The 27,686-nt window shown below is 55.2% G+C and overlaps 1 protein-coding gene across 1 annotated transcript; it reads right to left on the bottom strand.

Annotated features, from left to right (window-relative positions):
* Positions 1–606: 606 nt before the first annotated feature.
* rab1ba (zRAB1B, member RAS oncogene family a) lies at positions 607–27,100 on the bottom strand. Its single transcript, XM_064940721.1, has 6 exons — positions 26,736–27,100; positions 23,046–23,118; positions 22,826–22,921; positions 6,902–6,997; positions 6,543–6,674; positions 607–5,154 (listed from the first exon to the last, which is right to left on the bottom strand). The coding sequence occupies exons 1-6, from the start codon at positions 26,747–26,749 to the stop codon at positions 4,960–4,962; spliced, it is 606 nt and encodes a 201-aa protein (XP_064796793.1). The 5' UTR covers positions 26,750–27,100; the 3' UTR covers positions 607–4,959.
* Positions 27,101–27,686: the final 586 nt, after the last annotated feature.

The raw sequence follows: 27,686 nt of genomic DNA, 5'->3' as shown, positions 1-27,686 counted from the left end.
TTTCACATTGCCATGCTAAAAGTAGCTTCATTGTTTAATACGTAATCCAAAAAGTGCTAGAATGGAATTAGCTGGTATGTTTTTTTGCTGACAGGGTCTTCCTACGGCAATGAGCAGTCTGCAGCAGCAGTCCTAAGACTATATTAGAGTACTTTATATTAGAGCTGTCATTTCCCTGCCCACAGCATACTCTTTCTCCCAAGCAATACTCATTGTGAATGATTATATTTGAAGCAGCTCCATACTGAACACATTACTTCCCTCATGCAGAGTAAAAGAGTACACCATTAGATGAGCAGCTGTCTGGGCCTTCTTCACTCTCAACATTTGTTTATGCGCGTGTGTGTGTGTGTGTGTCAAATCAAGGACAAAGTAGAGCTGCCAGGCAGATACTGGATCGGTTCCTGCCCTCCGGTGGTGATTCAGGGAAGAAAGTGACCTCTTGCAGCACCTCCAGCCGAGTACCCTCCTGCAGACACACACACACACACGGTTGACATTGACTTGTACGTATAAACACAGACCTTCATATAGCTGACAACACTGGTGTACTAATAATAATACACATTACATGGGAGGAGGGGAATGAGGGACAGTTTACCCATGTTGACATTGATCTTTTTTATTCATTTTATTATATATATATATTTATAATATGTACATTAAAAAAAACATCATGATCAAACTCAGCAGTGAGACAGAGAGCACCAAAGTGGACAAGAGAAAAAATGAAAAAAAGTGAGGATCAGGAGGGGACCTGCATGACGCTCGCTATTAAAGAACACGCGTTCCATTATTAAGCCACAGGAGAGCCACAAAGAACTGTGGAAATTACACAGAAAAAATAAAAGATTTCAGCAGTTCCATCATAATCACATTCATGAGTACGAGCCCAAACAAAGCCAGCCGCGAACTCCACCCCCACGTGTTGTCACACCCTCATTTCCTAAACCCCTCCCTCATATCCGTCGATGGACTGAACACAATATTACCACAGTATATTTTCAATTAATATATTAAAATCAGTAGAATATCAAGAATTCTTGGTAGGAAAAGCACATCCAGAACAAATCAAAAAGGACTGTTTATTGGACTGAAACGTCCAATTTAGAGAGTCTGTGTGTCTGTGTGGAGAGTTGCAAACAATCGTTTCATTCGCAGGACTTGAGATTTGAGAGAAAAGCCTACCTGTGCTCAGGGAGCAGGAATGTCACGCACACAGACCATCCCCGACCCTGACCCCACACACTACTGTTCCCTCCCTTCCTACCAGCGATTACTTAGGCCTAGCAGATCCTCAAATTCATCATGCCAAACTGAATGAGCATGAAATGAGAGCTGGCACACAATCCAGTCTGGTTTAGTCTTGCATTGCGTCGCAGGCTTGGCCAAACCACATCTGTAAAAGGCTCTACCAAAAAGACAACACCTTAACGTCAGTGCTAAGACGACTGCTGTATCTACTACCTTAAAGAATCACATCTACAAACAGATACTTTCTGTTAAACCTGATCTCAGCCCTCGCGTCGCTCTTCTAGACCTTAATGCCATAGACTGGTTGGTAGCCGTGTTCTGCAGGAAGCGCCCACTAACACGTCAGTACACATTGGACATCAGTTTATAGAGGCTGAAACTTCACGTTACTACATGGAGCTCTGAGCCGGGAGGCCGAGGCTGTGCCACCTTAACTTCAACTACCTGTCGAAGACCGACCGGGAAAGTCCAAGCCAGTTACCATTTTATCGATGAGTAGTAGGAGCCATTCAGAGAACATTGTTGTAATATATTGATTGGCTTAAAGAGGCCGATGGGAGTTCATATCCGGTCTGCATGCCAAAACCAGTCAGTCCCTGCTACCCCTGAACGTTCAAGCACAGTCAAACTCACTCCGACCCAATGAACCAGAATCTAGGACTTATTTGAAGACTGTAACATGACCATGATGACCGTAACGTGACCATGATGACCGTAACATGACCATGATGACCGTAACATGCTCAAACCCAATGGAATGCTCAACGCCAAACTGATCAAGGCTCAATGACCATATAACATGACCGTGCAACACGCTTACATAGTTGTCGTTAGAGTACGACCCTTCCAGTCTGCTCTTCTCCTAGTCATAAAGATATACAGGTCGAAGGTTAGAACGGTCACACACTGCCTACTGCACCATGTCAGACTGGCAAGACCAAGGGCTAACCAAGAGGACAAAATGGAGGTGTCCATTCCACAACAGGCTCACTATAGTGCTTTAACAAGTCTGTGGGTCCAGTTCTGGCTAACAGTACGTCACTGCAATTTCAACCATTTTCCTAAAGTCCCGTTGTAAACCATGACTACTTCTACAGAAAAAATGGATCCAAAACTGAGATTGTCGGTTATTACAAAGGCCAATATTCTTTGTTGTCAAGAACACAAAAGCTTAGAGGCCATATTAGTAGTATTAGCCGTACTGTAGTGCATTACATTAATTCAAAACTAGCGCAGGGGTCAGTTAAGGTCAGGGGGTCGGTTAAGGTCAGGGGGTCGGTTAAGGTCAGGGGGTAGGTTAAGGTCAGGGGTCGGTTAAGGTCAGGGGTAGGTTAAGGTCAGGGGTAGGTTAAGGTCAGGGGTAGGTTAAGGTCAGGGGTAGGTTAAGGTCAGGGGTAGGTTAAGGTCAGGGGTAGGTTAAGGTCAGGGGTAGGTTAAGGTCAGGGGTTGGTTAAGGTCAGGGGTAGGTTAAGGTCAGGGGTAGGTTAAGGTCAGGGGTTGGTTAAGGTCAGGGGTAGGTTAAGGTCAGGGGTAGGTTAAGGTCAGGGGTAGGTTAAGGTCAGGGGTTGGTTAAGGTCAGGGGTTGGTTAAGGTCAGGGGTTGGAGGGTTTTCTCCACTTTCCTGCTCGGTTCCATAGTTCCCTAGGAATGCCTGAGAAATCACACACAGCCATGAGAAGCATGAGGACAGACTGGGAAGGGAACGACGCAGGGCAGGTTCCTGTAGAAGGAGACTCAGTCAGGACAGCCAGGCCCATTAACACACATTCTGATCTGCCAAACACACGCCATGTCTTCAGCTATATAGAGGCTACTGGAACTAGCTAGCAGTTGACAATGATGTAGATTGAAGAACACCATTCACGCACTGATCTAGAGAGGGGTAATGAGTTGGCTACGCTTCATAATGACCACACTAACTGACGTGAAACCATGACAAACATAAAAGAAAAGCACTGTGGGACACGTGATGACAAATGGTGGATGGCAACACGGTCTGAGAAGTGGGCCATGGCCAAGGCGTAAAGAACCTGTGGTGTGACATGCTACACGCGGTCCGTATCTTTCGGAGTCCAGTGAGGCACAGGAGGGAACAGTAGCTTTCAGAGACAACTCCCCAACTCCTCCGACCAAACAACATCCCAACCCACCCGATAAAGGATGTTGGACAACATTTCAAGCAATTTTTACAAGATTTTTCGATTAGAAAAAAACTACAGAATATACAAATATCAAATAATAAAATCATTGTAATAACAATAAAATAATATGAACAATAATCTATGAATATGAAGAGAGAATATTGCCAATTTCTTGTTTCATATATCCTGTTAATTAGTTGAATATCACTTTCCCAAGCCTCGACATACTTCCGCCACTAATCTAGTACTACGTCATGCCCCGTTCTGTGTGTGTGTGTGTGTGTGTGTGTGTGTACACTGTCTGTTTATGTTGAAGAACCACCTTGGGCATACTGTAATATAGAGTCCTGACAACTTAAAAGACATACAAACATGACTTAAGCAGATCTCAAATATTTATGCATTATTTTTTTTTGTTTGGTCTTTTTTTACATGTGAAATTCTAACAAGAGTGATGTGAGCTAACTAACACCATACAGTATATTAAAGCACTCAAAAACCAAGAGTCTCTCTCACTCCATCCTCCCGTCTGCATGTAGAGGGATGAAGGGATAGAGGGAAGCAGTGATTCCAAGTTCAACCAAAAGTTCTCCTGTTCTGTGTCGAATCAACCTAAAGCTCAGGCTCTACGGGGAGTCAGAGGATCCTTCCCAGCACCCTCTTCTCCACACAGACAAAGTGTATGTCTCTCCCCTCTCTGCTGATGCCTTCCTTCAGAGTCCGGTCTATTCATTCTAATTCTAAGATACCCGTATCCTCATCGATTAATGATGGATGACTCCGTTGTTAGGACGCTGGTAGTGGTGCAGTCTGCCCCAACGCCAATTCAGTTCATACAATGGATGGATGGATGGATACATGGGTATAAATAGTGCATTAGTGTTACTATTACATGTGGAACGTAGACCGTAGGCTAGATTGAAAACGTCACTCACTTGATACCTATAAACAGACTTAAGATGGTGACACATCGCCATGACTACAAGGCACCCCAGCAGTCTGAGATAAAACAGGTCCAATACATAAATGACAGATTACTGTAGCACTCTAAACTGAATTTGCTATTGGATAGCAATGACAGACATAGCCTAAAGGAAAGAGAACCTCACCTGTGACGACTTCCTATGGGAGAATCACTCCGCCCCCTGTTCTGTCTGTCTGTTTGCGTGTGTGTGTGTGTGTGTGTGTGTGTGTGTGTGTACACAGGAGGGAGATAAGCGCTCGCCGGAATCTAAAACCTAATCTTCTATCACCCAGTTCTCCTCTAAGTCAATACCAATCTTTTCTCATATCTGTTTACGTTCCTGACTCATCGCTTGGAAAAAAAGAAAACCTAACCCCCCACCTAACTTTTCTCTTTACTTTTTTTGTGGGGAGATACGGTCTTAAAGTCATTCCCCAGTTCTCACCCCTCAACTCCTCCCCTCCCTATCCAACCACCCATCCCGCGGCAAGAGTAAGAGAACGGGAGATGGGAGGGAGGCTGAGGGACTAAGAGGTGGAGGAAGTGAAGCCCAGAGCAGGGAGGGTGAAGAAGAGGAGAGCATCCAGAACAGAGTCCAGTTTAACAGCACCCCCCCCCAGACTGCCTGACAGGGGTGCTGTCTATCTTCAGGTTGGGCTTGTCCCCTCCAGCTGTGGCCCCGGGGCCCATCCTCTTCTTGATCTCAGCAGCCATGGTCATGAAGGCCTGCTCCACGTTGGTGGCGTTCTTGGCACTCGTTTCCAGGAAGGGGATGGCCAGGGAGTCAGCAAATTCCTGCAGGCGGCAAATAGGGACAGAATAGATAGGGGTCAAACGTATGTATTTTGTGTGTGTGTGTGTGTGTGTGTAACCTCTGCAAAAAAAGAAACGTCCTCGCACAATCAACTGTGTTTATTTTCAGCAAACTTAACATGTGTAAATATGTGTATGAACATAACAAGATTCAAAAACAGACATAAAGTGAACAAGTTCCACAGACACGTGACTAACAGAAATGGAATAATGTGTCCCTGAAAGAAGAGGGGGTGTCAAAATGAAAAGTAACAGTGTGACCACCAGCTGCATTAAGTACTGTAGTGCATCTCCTTCTCATGGACTGCACCAGATTTGTCAGGTCTTGCTGTGAGATGTTATCCCACTCTTCTACCAAGGCACCTGCAAGTCCCCGGACATTTCTGGGGGGGGAATGGCCCTATCCCTCACCCTCCGTTCCAACTGGTCTCAGACGTGCTCAATGGGATTGAGATCCAGACTATTTGCTGGCCATGACAGAACACTGACATTCCTGTCTTGCGGGAAATCACTCACAGAAAGAACAGTATGGCTGGTGGCATTGTCATGCTGGAGGGTCATGTCAGGATGAGCCTGCACGAAGGGTACCACATGGGGGAGGAGGATGTCTTCCCTGTAATGCACAGCGTTGAGATTGCCTGCAATGAAAACAAGCTTAGTCCGATGATGCTGTGACACACCGCCCCAGACCATGATGGACCCTCCACCTCCAAATCGATCCCTCTCCAGAGTACAGGCCTCGGTGTAACGCTCATTCCTTCGACGATAAACGTGAATCCGACCATCACCCCTGGTGAGACAAAACCGCGACTCGTCAGTGAAGAGCACAGTCCCGTCTGTTCCAGCGACGGTGGGTTTGTGCCCAGAGGCAACGTTGTCGTCGGTGATGTCTGGTGAGGACCTGCCTTACAACAGGCCAACAAGCCCTCAGTCCAGCCTCTCTCAGCCTGTTGTATTGTTCATTAAAAAGCTGTATAACGGTTCAAAAATGTTGGTATTGTATTATGCGTTAAATTGTCAAAAAGTACTGGCAGTATGGTGCGTAATTTTGTCTGTGAGTTTAATATGCACTAGTGGTGGGGAAATTATTTATACAGTTAACTTATCACAATTTTATATCTATACTTTTGACTCAAAGTATCTTTCTTTTTTATCTGGCCAATGAAAAAACATTTTTTTTTAAAGATCTAATATTATGCATTCGATCCCCTCAGGTATTACCACATTAATGATGATATAGATTTAGAGAGATATTGAGCGCTCAAAACAAAGAAATTCGATAATTGATTTGTGTAGCCTGAAATCTCCTAAACACTACTCGTTGGGAGTGCATTTCATCTGGGATTGTAGGTGTTGTATGGTAGCTGTACCTTGGCTGTTGTGTAGTCCACTACTTTCTTGGTGGTGAGGTCACACTTGTTCCCCACCAGCAGCTTGTTGACGTTCTCGCTGGCGTAGCGATCGATCTCCTGCAGCCACTGCTTCACATTGTTGTACGACTCCTACAGAGCAGGACGGAGATACACAAGACAGAGTGTGAGATTAGTGACAGTGAATGGCTGCCTATCCTACAGGCATGTGAGAAACAGGTAAAGGGCTAATATGTCCATGCAAAAGACAACATTTTAGTATGTCAAAAGGACTTGGGAAGTACAGCATTTGATTAAGAATAGTTAAAACCCAGTAGGACTAGGTCTTAGCACAGATCGCCTCTGAACTAATAACCCACCTGATCTGTGACATCGTAGACCACGATGATGCCGTGGGCTCCCCTGTAGTAACTGGAGGTGATGGTGCGGAACCTCTCCTGACCAGCAGTGTCCCACTGAGAGAGGGAGGGTGTGGAGAATGACAAAAGTGACATGGAGGGGAGAGAGATTTGTTTAATGCCAACAAACAAAACAGACCAGGTTCATTTAAATGACTAAAAACACACACTTGCCTGTCGTCACCCAAGTTCACATCGTTCCTGTCCTAAAAGCATCTGGATTAGCACTAGGTATGTATGGTCAATAGAAAATCACACTAACATCTATAGTGCCCCTCCTTGGATCTAAAGAGGCATGTTAGGAACAGAACAGGGTCCCTGTTGTTTAGCCTTAGGGCGAGTCGTTAAACTACAGAGAAAACACAGGAGGTAAAGCTAAGCAACATAACTCGGTTACTGAACCGTTTATCAAATCTAGTCAAGCCTTTAGAACATCAGGAAATGGTGTTGGAATAAAGGCGCGGGGAGTGGGCGGTGGCGGTGTTGGGAGTGGGCGGTGTTGGGAGTGGGCGGTGGCGGTGTTGGGAGTGGGCGGTGGTGGTGTTGGGAGTGGGCGGTGGCGGTGTTGGGAGTGGGCGGTGTTGGGAGTGGGCGGTGGCGGTGTTGGGAGTGGGCGGTGGCGGTGTTGGGAGTGGGCGGTGGCGGTGTTGGGAGTGGGCGGTGGGTGTTGGGAGTGGGCGGTGGTGGTGGTGTCGGGAGTGGGTGGTTGTGGCGGTGGTGGCGTCGGGAGTGGGCGGTGGCGGTTGGGAGTGGGCGGTGGCGTCGGGAGTGGGTGGTTGTGGCGGTGGTGGCGTCGGGAGTGGGCGGTGGCGTCGGGAGTGGGCGGTGGTGGTGGTGTCGGGAGTGGACGGTGGTGGTGGCGTCGGGAGTGGGTGGTTGTGGCGGCGTCGGGAGTGGGCGGTGGCGTCGGGAGTGGGCGGTGGCGTCGGGAGTGGGCGGTGGCGTCGGGAGTCGGGAGTGGGCGGTGGTGGTGGCGTCGGGAGTGGGCGGTGGTGGTGGCGTCGGGAGTGGGCTGTGGTGGTGGCGTCGGGAGTGGACGGTGGTGGTGGCGTCGGGAGTGGACGGTGGTGGTGGCGTCGGGAGTGGACGGTGGTGGTGGCGTCGGGAGTGGACGGTGGTGGTGGCGTCGGGAGTGGACGGTGGTGGTGGCGTCGGGAGTGGACGGTGGTGGTGGCGTCGGGAGTGGACGGTTGTGGCGGTGGTGGCGTCGGGAGTGGGCGGTGGCGGTTGGGAGTGGGCGGTGGCGTCGGGAGTGGGTGGTTGTGGCGGTGGTGGCGTCGGGAGTGGGCGGTGGCGTCGGGAGTGGGCGGTGGTGGTGGTGTCGGGAGTGGACGGTGGTGGTGGCGTCGGGAGTGGGTGGTTGTGGCGGTGGTGGCGTCGGGAGTGGGCGGTGGCGTCGGGAGTGGGCGGTGGCGTCGGGAGTGGGCGGTGGCGTCGGGAGTGGGCGGTGGCGTCGGGAGTCGGGAGTGGGCGGTGGTGGTGGCGTCGGGAGTGGGCTGTGGTGGTGGCGTCGGGAGTGGGCTGTGGTGGTGGCGTCGGGAGTGGGCTGTGGTGGTGGCGTCGGGAGTGGACGGTGGTGGTGGCGTCGGGAGTGGACGGTGGTGGTGGCGTCGGGAGTGGACGGTGGTGGTGGCGTCGGGAGTGGACGGTGGTGGTGGCGTCGGGAGTGGACGGTGGTGGTGGTGTCGGGAGTGGGCGGTGGTGGTGGTGTCGGGAGTGGACGGTGGTGGTGGTGTCGGGAGTGGACGGTGGTGGTGGTGTCGGGAGTGGACGGTGGTGGTGGTGTCGGGAGTGGACGGTGGTGGTGGCGTCGGGAGTGGGCGGTGTCGGGAGTGGGCGGTGTCGGGAGTGGGCGGTGGTGGTGGTGTCGGGAGTGGGCGGTGGTGGTGGCGTCGGGAGTGGACGGTGGTGGTGGCGTCGGGAGTGGACGGTGGTGGTGGCGTCGGGAGTGGACGATGGTGGTGGCGTCGGGAGTGGACGGTGGTGGTGGCGTCGGGAGTGGACGGTGGTGGTGGCGTCGGGAGTGGACGGTGGTGGTGGTGTCGGGAGTGGGCGGTGGTGGTGGTGTCGGGAGTGGGCTGTGGTGGTGGCGTCGGGAGTGGACGGTGGTGGTGGCGTCGGGAGTGGACGGTGGTGGTGGCGTCGGGAGTGGACGGTGGTGGTGGCGTCGGGAGTGGACGGTGGTGGTGGTGTCGGGAGTGGGCGGTGGTGGTGGTGTCGGGAGTGGACGGTGGTGGTGGTGTCGGGAGTGGACGGTGGTGGTGGCGTCGGGAGTGGGCGGTGTCGGGAGGGCGGTGTCGGGAGTGGGCGGTGGTGGTGGCGTCGGGAGTGGACGGTGGTGGTGGCGTCGGGAGTGGACGGTGGTGGTGGCGCGGGAGTGGACGGTGGTGGTGGTGTCGGGAGTGGGCGGTGGTGGTGGTGTCGGGAGTGGTCGGTGGTGGTGGTGTCGGGAGTGGTCGGTGGTGGTGGCGTCGGGGAGTGGGCGGTGTCGGGAGTGGGCGGTGTCGGGAGTGGGCGGTGGTGGTGGTGTCGGGAGTGGGCGGTGGTGGTGGCGCGGGAGTGGACGGTGGTGGTGGCGTCGGGAGTGGACGGTGGTGGTGGCGTCGGGAGTGGACGGTGGTGGTGGCGTCGGGAGTGGACGGTGGTGGTGGCGCGGGAGTGGACGGTGGTGGTGGCGTCGGGAGTGGACGGTGGTGGTGGCGTCGGGAGTGGACGGTGGTGGTGGCGTCGGGAGTGGGCGGTGGTGGTGGCGTCGGGAGTGGGCGGTGGTGGTGGTGTCGGGAGTGGACGGTGGTGGTGGCGTCGGGAGTGGGCGGTGTCGGGAGTGGGCGGTGTCGGGAGTGGGCGGTGTCGGGAGTGGGCGGTGTCGGGAGTGGGCGGTGTCGGGAGTGGGCGGTGTCGGGAGTGGGCGGTGGTGGTGGTGTCGGGAGTGGGCGGTGGTGGTGGTGTCGGGAGTGGGCGGTGGTGGTGGTGTCGGGAGTGGACGGTGGTGGTGGTGTCGGGAGTGGACGGTGGTGGTGGTGTCGGGAGTGGACGGTGGTGGTGGTGTCGGGAGTGGACGGTGGTGGTGGTGTCGGGAGTGGACGGTGGTGGTGGTGTCGGGAGTGGACGGTGGTGGTGGTGTCGGGAGTGGACGGTGGCGGTTGGGAGTGGGCGGTGGCGTCGGGAGTGGGTGGTTGTGGCGGTGGTGGCGTCGGGAGTGGGCGGTGGCGTCGGGAGTGGGCGGTGGTGTCGGGAGTGGGCGGTGGTGGTGGTGTCGGGAGTGGGCGGTGGTGGTGGTGTCGGGAGTGGGCGGTGGTGGTGGTGTCGGGAGTGGACGGTGGTGGTGGCGTCGGGAGTGGGCGGTGTCGGGAGTGGGCGGTGTCGGGAGTGGACGGTGGTGGCGGTGTCGGGAGTGGACGGTGGTGGCGGTGTCGGGAGTGGACGGTGGTGGCGGTGTCGGGAGTGGACGGTGGTGGCGGTGTCGGGAGTGGACGGTGGTGGCGGTGTCGGGAGTGGACGGTGGTGGCGGTGTCGGGAGTGGGCGGTGGTGGCGGTGTCGGGAGTGGGCGGTGGTGGCGGTGTCGGGAGTGGGCGGTGGTGGCGGTGTCGGGAGTGGGCGGTGTCGGGAGTGGGCGGTGTCGGGAGTGGGCGGTGTCGGGAGTGGGCGGTGTCGGGAGTGGGCGGTGTCGGGAGTGGGCGGTGTCGGGAGGGCGGTGTCGGGAGGGCGGTGTGGGGAGTGGGCGGTGTCGGGAGGGCGGTGTCGGGAGTGGGCGGTGTCGGGAGTGGGCGGTGTCGGGAGTGGGCGGTGTCGGGAGTGGACGGTGTCGGGAGTGGACGGTGGTGGCGGTGTCGGGAGTGGACGGTGGTGGCGGTGTCGGGAGTGGACGGTGGTGGCGGTGTCGGGAGTGGACGGTGGTGGCGGTGTCGGGAGTGGACGGTGGTGGCGGTGTCGGGAGTGGACGGTGGTGGCGGTGTCGGGAGTGGACGGTGGTGGCGGTGTCGGGAGTGGACGGTGGTGGCGGTGTCGGGAGTGGACGGTGGTGGCGGTGTCGGGAGTGGACGGTGGTGGCGGTGTCGGGAGTGGACGGTGGTGGCGGTGTCGGGAGTGGACGGTGGTGGCGGTGTCGGGAGTGGACGGTGGTGGCGGTGTCGGGAGTGGACGGTGGTGGCGGTGTCGGGAGTGGGCGGTGGTGGCGGTGTCGGGAGTGGGCGGTGGTGGCGGTGTCGGGAGTGGGCGGTGGCGGGAGTGGGCGGTGTCGGGAGTGGGCGGTGTCGGGGAGTGGGCGGTGTCGGGAGTGGGCGGTGTCGGGAGTGGGCGGTGTCGGGAGTGGGCGGTGTCGGGAGTGGGCGGTGTCGGGAGTGGGCGGTGTCGGGAGAGGGCGGTGTCGGGAGTGGGCGGTGTCGGGAGTGGGCGGGTCGGGAGGGGGCGGCCGGAGAGGGCGGCCGGGAGTGGGCGGTGTCGGGAGTGGGCGGTGTCGGGAGTGGGCGGTGGTGGCGGTGTCGGGAGTGGGCGGTGGTGGCGGTGTCGGGAGTGGACGGTGGTGGCGGTGTCGGGAGTGGACGGTGGTGGCGGTGTCGGGAGTGGACGGTGGTGGCGGTGTCGGGAGTGGACGGTGGTGGCGGTGTCGGGAGTGGACGGTGGTGGCGGTGTCGGGAGTGGACGGTGGTGGCGGTGTCGGGAGTGGACGGTGGTGGCGGTGTCGGGGAGTGGACGGTGGTGGCGGTGTCGGGAGTGGACGGTGGTGGCGGTGTCGGGAGTGGACGGTGGTGGCGGTGTCGGGAGTGGACGGTGGTGGCGGTGTCGGGAGTGGGCGGTGGTGGCGGTGTCGGGAGTGGGCGGTGGTGGCGGTGTCGGGAGTGGGCGGTGGTGGCGGTGTCGGGAGTGGGCGGTGTCGGGAGTGGGCGGTGTCGGGAGGGCGGTGCCGGGAGTGGGCGGTGTCGGGAGTGGGGCGGTGTCGGGAGTGGGCGGTGTCGGGAGGGCGGTGTCGGGAGTGGGCGGTGTCGGGAGTGGGCGGTGTCGGGAGGGGCGGTGTCGGGAGTGGGCGGTGTCGGGAGTGGGCGGTGTCGGGAGGGCGGTGTCGGAGAGGGCGGTGTCGGGAGGGCGGTGTCGGGAGGGCGGTGTCGGGAGTGGGCGGTGTCGGGAGAGGGCGGTGTCGGGAGTGGGCGGTGCCGGGAGTGGGCGGTGGTGGTGGTGTCGGGAGTGGGCGGTGGTGGTGGTGTCGGGAGTGGGCGGTGTGGGGGGTGTCGGGAGTGGGCGGTGGTGGTGGTGTCGGGAGTGGGCGGTGGTGGTGGTGTCGGGAGTGGGCGGTGGTGGTGGTGTCGGGAGTGGCGGTGGTGGTGGTGTCGGGAGTGGGCGGTGGTGGTGGTGTCGGGAGTGGACGGTGGTGGTGGTGTCGGGAGTGGACGGTGGTGGTGGTGTCGGGAGTGGACGGTGGTGGTGGTGTCGGGAGTGGACGGTGGTGGCGGTGTCGGGAGTGGACGGTGGTGGCGGTGTCGGGAGTGGACGGTGGTGGCGGTGTCGGGAGTGGGCGGTGTCGGGAGTGGGCGGTGTCGGGAGTGGGCGGTGTCGGGAGTGGGCGGTGTCGGGAGTGGACGGTGGTGGCGGTGTCGGGAGTGGACGGTGGTGGCGGTGTCGGGAGTGGGCGGTGCCGGGAGGGCGGTGTCGGGAGTGGGCGGTGTCGGGAGTGGGCGGTGTCGGGAGTGGGCGGTGGTGGCGGTGTCGGGAGTGGGCGGTGGTGGCGGTGTCGGGAGTGGGGTGTCGGGAGTGGGCGGTGTCGGGAGGGCGGTGTCGGGAGTGGGCGGTGTCGGGAGTGGGCGGTGGTGGTGGTGTCGGGAGTGGGCGGTGGTGGTGGTGTCGGGAGTGGGCGGTGGTGGTGGTGTCGGGAGTGGGCGGTGGTGGTGGTGTCGGGAGTGGGCGGTGGTGGTGGTGTCGGGAGTGGGCGGTGGTGGTGGTGTCGGGAGTGGGCGGTGGTGGCGGTGTCGGGAGTGGGCGGTGGTGGCGGTGTCGGGAGTGGGCGGTGTCGGGAGTGGGCGGTCGGGAGTGGGCGGTGTCGGGAGTGGGCGGTGTCGGGAGGGCGGTGTCGGGAGTGGGCGGTGGTGGTGGTGTCGGGAGTGGGCGGTGGTGGTGGTGTCGGGAGGGCGGTGGTGGTGGCGTCGGGAGTGGACGGTGGTGGTGGTGTCGGGAGTGGACGGTGGTGGCGGTGTCGGGAGTGGGCGGTGTCGGGAGTGGGCGGTGTCGGGAGTGGGCGGTGTCGGGAGTGGGCGGTGGTGGTGGTGTCGGGAGTGGGCGGTGGTGGTGGTGTCGGGAGTGGGCGGTGGTGGCGGTGTCGGGAGTGGGCGGTGTCGGGAGTGGGGCGGTGTCGGGAGTGGGCGGTGTCGGGAGTGGGCGGTGGTGGTGGTGTCGGGAGTGGGCGGTGGTGGTGGTGTCGGGAGTGGACGGTGGTGGTGGCGTCGGGAGTGGACGGTGGTGGTGGCGTCGGGAGTGGGCGGCCGGGTGGGCGGTGTCGGGAGTGGGCGGTGTCGGGAGTGGGCGGTGGTGGCGGTGTCGGGAGGGGCGGTGGTGGCGGTGTCGGGAGTGGGCGGTGGTGGCGGTGTCGGGAGTGGACGGTGGTGGCGGTGTCGGGAGTGGACGGTGGTGGCGGTGTCGGGAGTGGACGGTGGTGGCGGTGTCGGGAGTGGACGGTGGTGGCGGTGTCGGGAGTGGGCGGTGGTGGCGGGAGTGGGCGGTGGTGGCGGGAGTGGGCGGTGGTGGCGGGAGGGGCGGTGGCGGGTGTCGGGGGCGGTGTCGGGAGTGGGCGGTGTCGGGAGTGGGCGGGCCGGGAGGGCGGTGTCGGGAGTGGGCGGGGTCGGGAGTGGGCGGTGGCGGGAGTGGGCGGTGTCGGGAGTGGGCGGTGTCGGGAGTGGGCGGTGTCGGGAGTGGGCGGTGTCGGGAGTGGGCGGTGTCGGGAGGGGCGGTGTCGGGAGTGGGCGGGCGGGAGGGCGGTGTCGGGAGGCGGCGGTCGGGAGTGGGTGGTGGTGGTGTCGGGAGTGGGCGGTGGTGGTGGTGTCGGGAGGGCGGTGGTGGTGGTGTCGGGAGTGGGCGGTGGTGGTGGTGTCGGGAGTGGGCGGTGGTGGTGGTGTCGGGAGTGGGCGGTGGTGGTGGTGTCGGGAGTGGGCGGTGGTGGCGGTGTCGGGAGTGGACGGTGGTGGCGGTGTCGGGAGTGGACGGTGGTGGCGGTGTCGGGAGTGGACGGTGGTGGCGGTGTCGGGAGTGGACGGTGGTGGCGGTGTCGGGAGTGGACGGTGGTGGCGGTGTCGGGAGTGGGCGGTGGTGGCGGTGTCGGGAGTGGGCGGTGTCGGGAGTGGGCGGTGTCGGGAGTGGGCGGTGTCGGGAGTGGGCGGTGTCGGGAGTGGGCGGTGTCGGGAGTGGGCGGTGTCGGGAGTGGGCGGTGGTGGTGGTGTCGGGAGTGGGCGGTGGTGGTGGTGTCGGGAGTGGGCGGTGGTGGTGGTGTCGGGAGTGGGCGGTGGTGGTGGTGTCGGGAGTGGGCGGTGGTGGTGGTGTCGGGAGTGGGCGGTGGTGGTGGTGTCGGGAGTGGACGGTGGTGGCGGTGTCGGGAGTGGACGGTGGTGGCGGTGTCGGGAGTGGACGGTGGTGGCGGTGTCGGGAGTGGACGGTGGTGGCGGTGTCGGGAGTGGGCGGTGGTGGCGGTGTCGGGAGTGGGCGGTGTCGGGAGTGGGCGGTGTCGGGAGTGGGCGGTGTCGGGAGTGGGCGGTGTCGGGAGGGCGGTGTCGGGAGGGGGCGGTGGTGGTGGTGTCGGGAGTGGGCGGTGGTGGTGGTGTCGGGAGTGGGCGGTGGTGGCGGTGTCGGGAGTGGGCGGTGGTGGTGGTGTCGGGAGTGGGCGGTGGTGGTGGTGTCGGGAGTGGTGGTGGCGGTGTCGGGAGTGGGCGGTGGCGGTGTCGGGAGTGGGCGGTGTCGGGAGGGCGGTGTCGGGAGGGCGGTGTCGGGAGTGGGCGGTGTCGGGAGTGGGCGGTGTCGGGAGGGGCGGTGTCGGGAGGGCGGTGTCGGGAGTGGGCGGTGTCGGGAGGGCGGTGTCGGGAGTGGGCGGTGTCGGGAGTGGGCGGTGTCGGGAGTGGGCGGTGTCGGGAGTGGGCGGTGTCGGGAGTGGGCGGTGTCGGGAGTGGGCGGTGTCGGGAGTGGGCGGTGTCGGGAGTGGGCGGTGGTGGTGGTGTCGGGAGTGGGCGGTGGTGGTGGTGTCGGGAGTGGACGGTGGTGGTGGTGTCGGAGTGGACGGTGGTGGTGGTGTCGGGAGTGGACGGTGGTGGTGGTGTCGGGAGTGGACGGTGGTGGCGGTGTCGGGAGTGGGCGGTGTCGGGAGGGCGGTGTCGGGAGTGGGCGGTGGTGGTGGTGTCGGGAGTGGGCGGTGGTGGCGGTGTCGGGAGTGGGCGGGTCGGGGTGGGCGGTGTCGGGAGGGCGGTGTCGGGTGTGGGCGGTGGTGGTGGTGTCGGGAGTGGGCGGTGGTGGCGGTGTCGGGAGTGGGCGGTGGTGGTGGTGTCGGGAGTGGGTGGTGGCGGTGTCGGGAGTGGGCGGTGTCGGGAGTGGGTGGTGGCGGTGTCGGGAGTGGGCGGTGCCGGGAGTGGGCGGGTCGGGAGGGCGGTGTCGGGAGTGGGCGGTGTCGGGAGTGGGCGGTGTCGGGAGTGAGCGGTGTCGGGAGTGGGCGGTGGTGGTGGTGTCGGGAGTGGACGGTGGTGGTGGTGTCGGGAGTGGACGGTGGTGGTGGTGTCGGGAGTGGACGGTGGTGGTGGTGTCGGGAGTGGACGGTGGTGGCGGTGTCGGGAGTGGGCGGTGTCGGGAGTGGGCGGTGTCGGGAGTGGGCGGTGTCGGGAGTGGGCGGTGGTGGTGGTGTCGGGAGTGGGCGGTGGTGGCGGTGTCGGGAGTGGGCGGTGTCGGGAGTGGGCGGTGTCGGGAGTGGGCGGTGTCGGGAGTGGGCGGTGTCGGGAGTGGGCGGTGGTGGTGGTGTCGGGAGTGGGCGGTGGTGGTGGTGTCGGGAGTGGGCGGCGGTGGTGGTGTCGGGAGTGGGCGGCGGTGGTGGTGTCGGGAGTGGGCGGCGGTGGTGGTGTCGGGAGTGGACGGCGGTGGTGGTGTCGGGAGTGGACGGCGGTGGTGGTGTCGGGAGTGGACGGTGGTGGTGGTGTCGGGAGTGGACGGTGGTGGTGGTGTCGGGAGTGGACGGTGGTGGTGGTGTCGGGAGTGGACGGTGGTGGTGGTGTCGGGAGTGGACGGTGGTGGTGGTGTCGGGAGTGGACGGTGGTGGTGGTGTCGGGAGTGGACGGTGGTGGTGGCGTCGGGAGTGGGCGGTGGTGGTGGCGTCGGGAGTGGGCGGTGTCGGGAGTGGGCGGTGTCGGGAGTGGGCGGTGTCGGGAGTGGGCGGTGTCGGGAGTGGGCGGTGTCGGGAGTGGGCGGTGGTGGTGGTGTCGGGAGTGGGCGGTGGTGGTGGTGTCGGGAGTGGACGGTGGTGTCGGGAGTGGACGGTGGTGGTGGTGTCGGGAGTGGACGGTGGTGGCGGTGTCGGGAGTGGGCGGTGTCGGGAGTGGGCGGTCGGGAGTGGGCGGTGTCGGGAGTGGGCGGTGGTGGTGGTGTCGGGAGTGGGCGGTGGTGGTGGTGTCGGGAGTGGGCGGTGGTGGTGGTGTCGGGAGTGGGCGGTGGTGGTGGTGTCGGGAGTGGGCGGTGGTGGTGGTGTCGGGAGTGGACAGTGGTGGTGGTGTCGGGAGTGGACAGTGGTGGTGGTGTCGGGAGTGGACAGTGGTGGTGGTGTCGGGAGTGGACGGTGGTGGTGGTGTCGGGAGTGGACGGTGGTGGTGGTGTCGGGAGTGGACGGTGGTGGCGGTGTCGGGAGTGGACGGTGGTGGCGGTGTCGGGAGTGGACGGTGGTGGCGGTGTCGGGAGTGGACGGTGGTGGCGGTGTCGGGAGTGGGCGGTGTCGGGAGTGGGCGGTGTCGGGAGTGGGCGGTGTCGGGAGTGGGCGGTGTCGGGAGTGGGCGGTGGTGGTGGTGTCGGGAGTGGGCGGTGGTGGCGGTGTCGGGAGTGGGCGGTGTCGGGAGTGGGCGGTGTCGGGAGTGGGCGGTGTCGGGAGTGGGCGGTGTCGGGAGTGGGCGGTGGTGGTGGTGTCGGGAGTGGGCGGTGGTGGTGGTGTCGGGAGTGGGCGGTGGTGGTGGTGTCGGGAGTGGGCGGTGGTGGTGGTGTCGGGAGTGGGCGGTGGTGGTGTCGGGAGTGGGCGGTGGTGGTGGTGTCGGGAGTGGACGGTGGTGGTGGTGTCGGGAGTGGACAGTGGTGGTGGTGTCGGGAGTGGACAGTGGTGGTGGTGTCGGGAGTGGACGGTGGTGGTGGTGTCGGGAGTGGACGGTGGTGGTGGTGTCGGGAGTGGGCGGTGGTGGTGGTGTCGGGAGTGGACGGTGGTGGTGGTGTCGGGAGTGGACGGTGGTGGTGGTGTCGGGAGTGGACGGTGGTGGTGGTGTCGGGAGTGGACGGTGGTGGTGGCGTCGGGAGTGGGCGGTGTCGGGAGTGGGCGGTGTCGGGAGTGGGCGGTGTCGGGAGTGGGCGGTGGTGGTGGTGTCGGGAGTGGGCGGTGGTGGTGGTGTCGGGAGTGGACGGTGGTGGCGGTGTCGGGAGTGGACGGTGGTGGCGGTGTCGGGAGTGGACGGTGTCGGGAGTGGGCGGTGTCGGGAGTGGGCGGTGTCGGGAGTGGGCGGTGTCGGGAGTGGGCGGTGGTGGTGGTGTCGGGAGTGGGCGGTGGTGGTGGTGTCGGGAGTGGGCAGTGGTGGTGGTGTCGGGAGTGGGCAGTGGTGGTGGTGTCGGGAGTGGACAGTGGTGGTGGTGTCGGGAGTGGACAGTGGTGGTGGTGTCGGGAGTGGACAGTGGTGGTGGTGTCGGGAGTGGACAGTGGTGGTGGTGTCGGGAGTGGACGGTGGTGGTGGTGTCGGGAGTGGACGGTGGTGGTGGTGTCGGGAGTGGGCGGTGGTGGTGGTGTCGGGAGTGGACGGTGGTGGTGGTGTCGGGAGTGGACGGTGGTGGTGGTGTCGGGAGTGGACGGTGGTGGTGGTGTCGGGAGTGGACGGTGGTGGTGGCGTCGGGAGTGGGCGGTGTCGGGAGTGGGCGGTGTCGGGAGTGGGCGGTGTCGGGAGTGGGCGGTGGTGGTGGTGTCGGGAGTGGGCGGTGGTGGTGGTGTCGGGAGTGGACGGTGGTGGCGGTGTCGGGAGTGGACGGTGGTGGCGGTGTCGGGAGTGGACGGTGTCGGGAGTGGGCGGTGTCGGGAGTGGGCGGTGTCGGGAGTGGGCGGTGTCGGGAGTGGGCGGTGGTGGTGGTGTCGGGAGTGGGCGGTGGTGGTGGTGTCGGGAGTGGGCAGTGGTGGTGGTGTCGGGAGTGGGCAGTGGTGGTGGTGTCGGGAGTGGACAGTGGTGGTGGTGTCGGGAGTGGACAGTGGTGGTGGTGTCGGGAGTGGACAGTGGTGGTGGTGTCGGGAGTGGACAGTGGTGGTGGTGTCGGGAGTGGACAGTGGTGGTGGTGTCGGGAGTGGACAGTGGTGGTGGTGTCGGGAGTGGGCAGTGGTGGTGGTGTCGGGAGTGGGCGGTGGTGTTGTTTTAATAAAATCAAAGATACATGCATTGAGCTTGTCTGATGCTTTAAGCTCACTGTTTGATGAAATAAGACAAATTACTCAAGAGGGAGCCAGAGATACAGATAACCAGAAAAAAAAAAAAAACCTAACCTGTCCCGACCATCCTCTTCCCGCTCCTACTGGCTTTCCCAGATTCTGTCGTTACTCTCCGGAAGTTGCCGGTAAAAGGCTACACAAAGAGTCTGCAAACTGTCTCATGTGGCACGGCCATTTATCTTACCATCTCTACCAATCTGCATGCCAGTTATGGTTTTCATATGCATATAGTTTCATTTAATTTATAATAATGTCTTCATATCTCAAAATCATTGTCATGTGGTTCATCAAAATTCAATCCAAACCTAAATGAAAATGATAAACATAAGTTACTTCTATTGCCAAATATGTAAAACTAGCCTATGAAGAAAACAAACTCATTGCAGGTAGAAAATATCCTGATTAAAATAAATATTATATAAATCACATTGGCTAAAAATGGCCTGTCTGCAATGAACTTAAAACATTGTCAACTATAAACTTGGGTCAGAACGGAAGCTCCTTGTAACATTGTCTAAAATATTCGGCCTTTACAATGCCAGTGAGTTCGGGACAGACACACAGCTTTAGGCTACTTCGCACCTCTCTGATTCAGAGGGGTTAAATGTGGAAGACACATTTCAGTTGAACAACTGACTAGGTATCCCCCTTTCCCTTATTTGCGCTTGGGATAAGAAGTAATCACGTAGGCCTATTTAAATGAGGAACTATTGTAATTCTCAATGGATGTTAAAAACAGACTGTTTTGCTTGCTGTTAGAGGTGAAGAAAACATTACTTTGAGAAGCTCCACAGGTCATTAGCGGTGGTGCATTAAGCCAATCAGAAATACTATCAGACCCCAAAATGGGCACATTTATATGCCTACATGTGCCAGCATGCCCGGTAGCCTATTGGCCAGCTTCTATGCGTAATCAGGAGCGCGTCCTCACTCAACATGGACAGGAGCTCTCCAAACAACAGACAATGACTAAATTGACAAAACTCGTAAATGGAATGAAATAAACCAAAAACAAGTTTCTCACAAATGTTGCATAGGTTGTGCGCTCTGTAAATAACATGTCCACTCCTCAATGAGAATGGTAAAAGACTAGGATTAATAATATATTGAACGCATTAACAGACATTACCGTAACCAAACAAACATTGTAGATTAGAAATGAAAGGAATTAACAGTAAATATACTACTGGTGATACTGTATGTAATGGGGAATTGATAGATACTAACAATTAAACGCAAACAATTCACACAATGGAGTTAAGAAACAATGAATGTGCACAAATTTGCGGGAGAGAGCGCATTCTGGAGAGATGTGCATAGCGCAGCCACACTCCCTTCTTGAACTGTGCCTCCGCAGTGGATTAGTTCACTGAGATGGGTGCAAATAAGACAGGTGTCTCGTGTGCCATAACAAAATATATACATTTGCAGCTGCTCGACACAACAAAAAATCTTGAACCAGACAAATAATTTGGGTCAGTGGTGGTAGTCACACTGTTGGTAGTGGTGGTGCGGTGATGTTGGTAGTAGGGGTCGACCGATTAATCGGAATGGCCGATTAATTAGGGCCGATTTCAAGTTTTCATAACTATAGGAAATCTGTATTTTTGGGTGCCGATTTTTTTTATACCTTTATTTAATTAGGCAAGTCAGTTAAGAACACATTCTTATTTTCAATGACTGCCTAGGAACGGTGGGTTAACTGCCTTGTTCAGGGGCAGAACGACAGATTTTCACCTTGTCAGCCAGGGGGGATCTAAATTTGCAACCTTACAGTTAACTAGTCCAACACTCTAACCACCTGCCTCTCATTGCACTCCACGAGGAGCCTCCCTGTTACACGAATGCAGTAGAAGCCAAGGTAAGTTGCCAGCTAGCATTAAACTTATCTTATAAAAAACAATCAATCATAACCACTAGTTATAACTACACATTGTTGATAATATTACTAGTTTATCTAGCGTGTCCTGCATATAATCAACGCAACACTGGGGGATGATTTAACAAAAGCGCATTTGCGAAAAAAGCACAATCATTGGACGACTGTACCTAACCATAAATACCAATACTTTTCTTAAAATCAATACACAGTATATATTTTTAAACCTGCATATTTAGCTAAAAGAAATCCAGGTTAGCAGGCAATATTAACCAGGTGAAATTGTGTTCCTTCTCTTGCGTTCATTGCACGCAGAGTCAGTGTATATGCAACAGTTTGGGCAGCCTGGCTCATTGCGAAATAATTTGCCAAAATGTTACATAATTATGACATACATTGAAGGTTGTGCAATGTAACAAGAATATTTAGACTTAGGGATGCCACCCGTTAGATAATATACAGAACGGTTCCGTATTTCACTGAAATAATAAACGTTTTGTTTTCGAAATGGTAGTTTCCGGATTTGACCATATTAATGACCAAAGGCTTGTATTTGTGTGTGTTATGTTATATTTAAGGCTATGATTTGATAGAGCAGTCTGACTGAGCAGTGGTAGGCAGCTGCAGGCTCGTAAGCATTCATTCAAACAGCACTTTAGTGCGTTTTGCCAGCAGCTCTTCGCAAGCACAGCGCTGTTTATGACTTCAAGCCTATCAGCCTAATAGCAGGTGTAACCGATGTGAAATGGCTAGCTAGTTAGCTGGGTACGCGCTAATAGCGTTTCAAACGTCACTCGCTCTGAGGAGTAGTTATTCCCCTTGCTCTGCAAGGGCCGCAGCTTTTGTGAATCAATGGGTAACGCTGCTTCGAGTGTGGCTGTTGTCAATGTGTTCCTGGTTCAAGGCGAGGAGAGGGACGGAAGCTATACTGTTACACTGGCAATACTATAGTGCCTATAAGAACATCCAATAGTCAAAGGTATATGAAATACAAATGGTATAGAGAAAAACAGTCCTACAAATACTATATTAACTACAACCTAAAACCTCTTACCTTGGAATATTTAAGTCTCATGTTAAAAGGAACCACCAACTTTCATATGTTTTCATGTTCTGAGCAAAGAACTTACACGTTTAGCTTTCTTACATGGCACATATTGCACTTTTACTTCTCCAACACTTTGTTTTTGCATTATTTAAACCAAATTGAACATAATTTGAGGCTAAATTGATTTTTATTGATGTATTATATTAAGTTAAAATAAGTGTTCATTCCGTATTGTTGTAATTGTCATTATTACAAATAAATGAATAAAAAAATTGTCAGATTAATCGGTATCTGCTTTTTTGGTCCTCCAATAATAGGTATCGGCGTTGAAAAATCATAAATCGGTCAACTAGTTGGTAGTGGTAGAGGTGTTGGTAGAGGTGTTGGTAGTGGTAGAGGTGGTGGTAGTGGTGTTGGTAGTGGTAGAGCTGGTGGTAGTGGTGTTGGTAGAGGTGTTGGTAGAGGTGGTGGTAGAGGTGGTGGTGTTGTTAGAGGTAGTGGTAGTGGTGTTGGTAGTGGTGTTGTTAGAGGTAGTGGTAGAGGTGTTGGTAGTGGTAGAGGTGGTAGAGGAGTTGGTAGTGGTAGAGGAGTTGGTAGTGGTAGAGGAGTTGGTAGTGGTAGAGGAGTTGGTAGTGGTAGAGGAGTTGGTAGTGGTAGAGGAGTTGGTAGTGGTGGTGGTAGAGGAGTTGGTAGTGGTGGTGGTAGAGGAGTTGGTAGTGGTGGTGGTAGAGGAGTTGGTAGTGGTGGTGGTAGAGGAGTTGGTAGTGGTGGTGGTAGAGGTGTTGGTAGTGGTGGAGGAGTTGGTAGTGGTGGTGGTAGAGGAGTTGGTAGTGGTGGAGGTAGAGGAGTTGGTAGTGGTAGAGGTGGAGGTAGTGGTAGAGGAGTTGGTAGTGGTAGTGGTGTTGGTAGTGGTGGAGGTAGAGGAGTTGGTAGTGGTAAAGGAGTTGGTAGTGGTAGTGGTAGAGGTAGTGGTGGAGGTAGTGGTGGAGGTAGTGGTAGTGGAGTTGGTAGTGGTAGAGGTGTTGGTAGTGGTAGAGGTAGTGGTAGTGGAGTTGGTAGTGTTAGAGGTGTTGGTAGAGGTAGAGGTGTTGGTAGTGGTAGAGGTGTTGGTAGAGGTAGAAGTGTTGGTAGAGGTAGAGGAGTTGGTAGTGGTGGAGGTAGAGGTGTTGGTCGTGGTGAGGAGTTGGTAGTGGTGGAGGTAGAGGTGTTGGTTGTGGTGGTGGTAGAGGAGTTGGTAGTGGTGGTGGTAGAGGTGTTGGTCGTGGTGTTGGTCATTGTCTCAGACTCACAATCTGTAGTTTGATGGTCTTGCCGTCCAGCTCGATGGTACGGATCTTGAAGTCTACACCGATTGTGCTGATGTAGCTCTCTGTGTACGTGTCATCCTGGAGGCAGGGAAGAGAGAACAGTTAGACAGATCCAGGAAACTGCATTTTTGACAGAAGGCACCTGAACGCCACTTACTAAATAGCTGTGTACAGTAATAGTATATACAGTGAGTAGACTTACAGCAAAGCGGAGCAGAAGACAGGACTTTCCCACACCGGAGTCACCAATAAGGAGGAGCTTGAACAGGTAGTCACTGAAATTAAAGCATCCAGCATTAGACCAAAGACTAGACATTATAAACACTGTTGCTACTTGACAATAGTAATAAGCCCTACTACTGATGTCAAGTTGCATCAATTTATTCTATTTAGGATTCGTGTTGTCGCGGTACCAAAGTTTTACTAACGATATGATAGAGTAGTATCGCAATACCACGGGAAGATTTTTTTAAATAATCAGTGGCCAAGTGTCCTGTTCGCCCCGTCCCCCGGACGGTTGTTTCTGTTTTCTAAACGTTTTACCCATGTGCTACGCAAAAACCTGTCACTGAAATTCACACTTCTCACTCAAAACAAACATAAAATACGGCATAGAATGGCTGATTTGCTCATATTTGCAAATGCATATCTGTGATTTGGCTGGAGGAATGGGAGGAAGGAATATATACTCAACAAAAATATAAATCGCAACATGTAAAGTGTTTCATGTTTATCCATCTACCTGACCGGTGTGGCATATCAAGAAGCTGATTAAACAGCATGATCATTACACAGGTGCATCTTGTGCTGGAGGCAATAAAAGGCAACTGGAATGTTCAGTTGTGTCACAACACCACAGATGAGGGAGCGTGCAATTGGCATGTTGACTGCAGGCATGTCCAACAGAGCTGTTGCCAGAGAATTGAATGCTCATAATCCGCCTCCAACGTCATTTTAGAGAATTAGGCAGTACATCCAACTGGCCTCACAACCACAGCCACGTGATCACGCCAGACCAGACCTCCACATCCGGCTTCTTGGCCTGTGGGATCGGAGGAGGAGGGGGGTTGCTGAGACGTAGTTCTGTAATAAAGCCCTTTTGTGGGGGAAAACACATTCTGATTGGCTGGGCCTGACTCCCAAATGGGTGGGCCTAAGCCCTCTCATGGCCACTGCCCAGTAATGTGAAACCCATAGATTAGGGCCTAATTTATTTATTTCAATTGACTGATGTCCTTCTATGTACTATAACTAAGTAAAATCTTTGAAATTGTTGCGTTTATATTTTCATTCAGTATACATGCATAATGATCTACATGTTATTGTAGCAGTAAGGGGAAAACACAACATGAAATCTTCTTTACCCTTCAGTTAACAGACACACACACCCTCCCTGATCTCCCTCTCTCATAAACACACACACACACACACCTCTCTCTCCAACAAATACACACACACTGCTACCAACTTTTAAGACGTTAGGAACCAAACAGAATTTAAAGAGCACTTGTAAGAAATAGATTTTTGAAATAGTTATTAGGCCTAAATTAATCCTACTTTTTGAAATACATCTCAAGAAAGCAGAGCCTTGTCCTTTTTTCCTGGGCCAATCAAATGTGCCTAGACCTACTGTCAGCTAGCTAGGTAACATGACTGAACAACGTTGTTTGTGAAATTATATAAAATGTGTGCTAATCCCGATAGGTAATATGGGTCATATTTGAACCGTTTAGACTAGAGACAAACCGTTTTCTTTGCTGTAAAGCTGCAGACATGCCTGTCGTGAACGGTGCTCCAGTTTCCCTCTCTGACACTCAGAGGAGGCATGACAGTGAACTTGCAAAGTCTCCACAGGCTGGTGAGTGCTCTTGGTTATAACAGGCGATGAAATTATACAATGTATCAACATGGCACACTGCACGCTGCACCAATGTAACAAATGTACAACTCTAAAAGAAGACTCATCAGGGTCTGTATCCCTGCTCACCATCACGGCTAAATTATATTTTAAAAACTGATGGAAAAATAGATGTGCATGAAGAGAGGATGGAGAGAAGCAGGTGAGTGAGAGCTGGCAGAGGATGTAGCTTGATGATTACAGCTGCCACACGTGATATGCGCATGAAAGTGAAATGGATATTATTGGACCTGCGCATACAAGGAGACTAATGGCTTTTTCTTAAATTCAACTGGATTTATCAACAAAAAGGACTTTATAAACTTCTTTACAATAGGCGCCAGCAGGTTCTTTCGATCGGTAGGGCTGAAAAATGTGGTAGTATCATATGAAACGGTATTCTAAAATGTTGGTATCTTAAATAAGTTTAATTATGTTTTGGTACCGTGATATTGCGGTGGTACTAGTATACCTTGCAACACTACTTTGGATAGCTTAGGATAGGCTTAAGGCCAATATAGAGAAAGTGTGGAGAAAGACTGCCCAGGCAAGAAATTATCACATCATGGTGATACCAATATTAATTTGTGTTCAAGCAACTACTTCTACACAGGGCATTTAGCTGTGCCTCTGGCTGTACACAGAACTAAATGTTTAATATTATGCTGAGCAACTATCATCATTACTGCCGTGACACACTGTGTGTACTCCCAAATCCACCTTCGGCCAAGTATGGCTCGCTGCAGTCCAATATGGCGACTGGAGTATGGGCGAGTGGGTGTACGGAAAGGAGTGGGTGTACGGAAAACGAATCAGCAGTCACTCAATTAGCCCATGTCAGCTAACATTTTATAGATTGGTAAATTAGTCTAGCAGCCAACTATCTAAACCAATTGATCATCAGTTATATTAAAAACTGCAAACATCTGCCTCCACACTATGGACAAATGTGTAGAATTGCAGGAAATGAACTTTAAAAAGTAAATGTTCTCTTCACTGTCAAGAGTGTGGCTGCTAAAATGTTTTGCCTGCAAGGTGGGGGGTATCAATGTGGGTATGCAGACCCATGAGCCACTGGCCCCTCATGATGAGTTCCGTTTTTTTGTGGCCCCCACCCCCATCAAAATTGCCCAATCCCTGGTCTAATCTATGGCACAGCGTCTTTGACACACCCACACTCTGGTCTCCTTACGAGGCTCCTTCTCCCTTCAGCACCTCCAATAAAAAAAAATACTCATTACTGCCGCGCACAGGACGACTGATCCAGCAGCACTACAGTATCGCGAAAGAATATTAGTTTTATTTAGACCTTTTTTTTTAAGTACATAACGTTGGTAACGGCAGTAATGCCGATAGTTGTTCGGCGAAATAGCATATTCTGGTGAGTACCGAAAGGAATTGGCATAACGTTTGCACAGCTGGTCAATGGGACTTTGAATTGAGGATCCTGTGCGTCAGAGCAGATCTCGTCTCCTCAAGCCCATATACTCTGGCTCAGTAGCACCTAAGTCTTGGCCCGAACATTAACATAGTTATTATTAGCTAGTTAGCTACATTACGTTGCAGCTAGAGACAAAAAACCTTCACAGAACTGTGAGTTTCTGACAAAGCGATCTCAGATCTCACCTGCTACTGTAACTACAGCACCGGGGTGACGTTTAAGCACAACGTCCTAATTCTCCGGTCGCCACCGCACTGAGCATTTCAGGGCCACACACAAGTGACAGATGTTTGAGGAACAAGAAAGCTAGCTGTATTTACTGACAATGCGTAACGTTATATCAATGACGTGATGCCTAGCTAGCTATGTGTATGTAAAACATTATGCTAGCTAGCGTTGGTTGGCACAGGAAAGAGATCAGCTGACGCTAGCTAGCTGAATAGCTACATACCGCTCGAAACTCATGTTATGGAACTGACCGCACCAAACAATAGCTTGTTTGATAATTCATGTACCATTACAGTAAAATATTAGTGGTCGGCGGGTCTACTCACTATTCTGGATTCATGATTTGACTGATGTTTTTCTTTCGGCGATTTGACTGTTCCTTCCTCTCACTCACAAGCAAAAGATAGATGACTTGTAGGTCTGGATATCCGAAGCACTTGAATATCTATTTCACCGTCTTTTTTTTAACCTAACCTTGTCCTTCTTGGGTGTCTAATCGTTATGAGGCTATATAACGTTTAAGGACATTCCTACTTCTAATTTGACAGGTTTATTTGATCCTTTTGATTTCTTTCTGTGTCCGCTCCTCGCTCAAAGTACAAGATGGCTGCGCAGGTGCGGCAGTGACATCAAATGATGTGGCACTACAGACAAATCTAGAAAGGGTCTGATGATGGGAGTTGTAGTTCAAAGTCTACTTCCGCGTTCAAAACAACTAGGAACTTGGAAATCTCCGATTTTAGTGCGATCAAGACGAGGAACTCGGAAATCTCCGACTTTAGTGCGATCAAGACAACTGGGAACTAAAAAAAAAATTGCTCCAACTCAGTATTCCAAGTCGGGAACTCGGACCTTTTTCTAGAGCTCCAACTTTCCGACCTAAAGATCACTGACGTCATGATTTGACCTCGTTTCTATTCGAGTTCCCAGTTGTCATGAATACACCATACCTGGACATGGTGACACCGCAGACTTTCTAAGCCCAAAGGCGCAACATCGCGAGACTGCTGCGAACGCTAGTGAAACAGACCCGCCGGGGTTTGAGAAGACAATGAGAAAATGGAAAAATTATTCCTTTGTTACTTTTTCGAAATCTAAAGGCACAACCTAGATCAGAGCCAATGTCTTAAATAGTTGAACATGTTATTACTCCAAACTAGCGAAAGTGACAAACTGACACGTTTACATTTTCGTGAAAAACAACTTTAGAACGGAGTGCCTTTGATTTGACGGCCTGCATACGCGCAGTTCCGCCCGGTGACGTGTATCTACGCATG

This window comes from Oncorhynchus masou, chromosome 27 (assembly GCF_036934945.1).
Source record: "Oncorhynchus masou masou isolate Uvic2021 chromosome 27, UVic_Omas_1.1, whole genome shotgun sequence".
NCBI classification, from domain to species: domain Eukaryota; kingdom Metazoa; phylum Chordata; class Actinopteri; order Salmoniformes; family Salmonidae; genus Oncorhynchus; species Oncorhynchus masou.
This window is presented reverse-complemented; position numbering and strand designations above follow the sequence as displayed.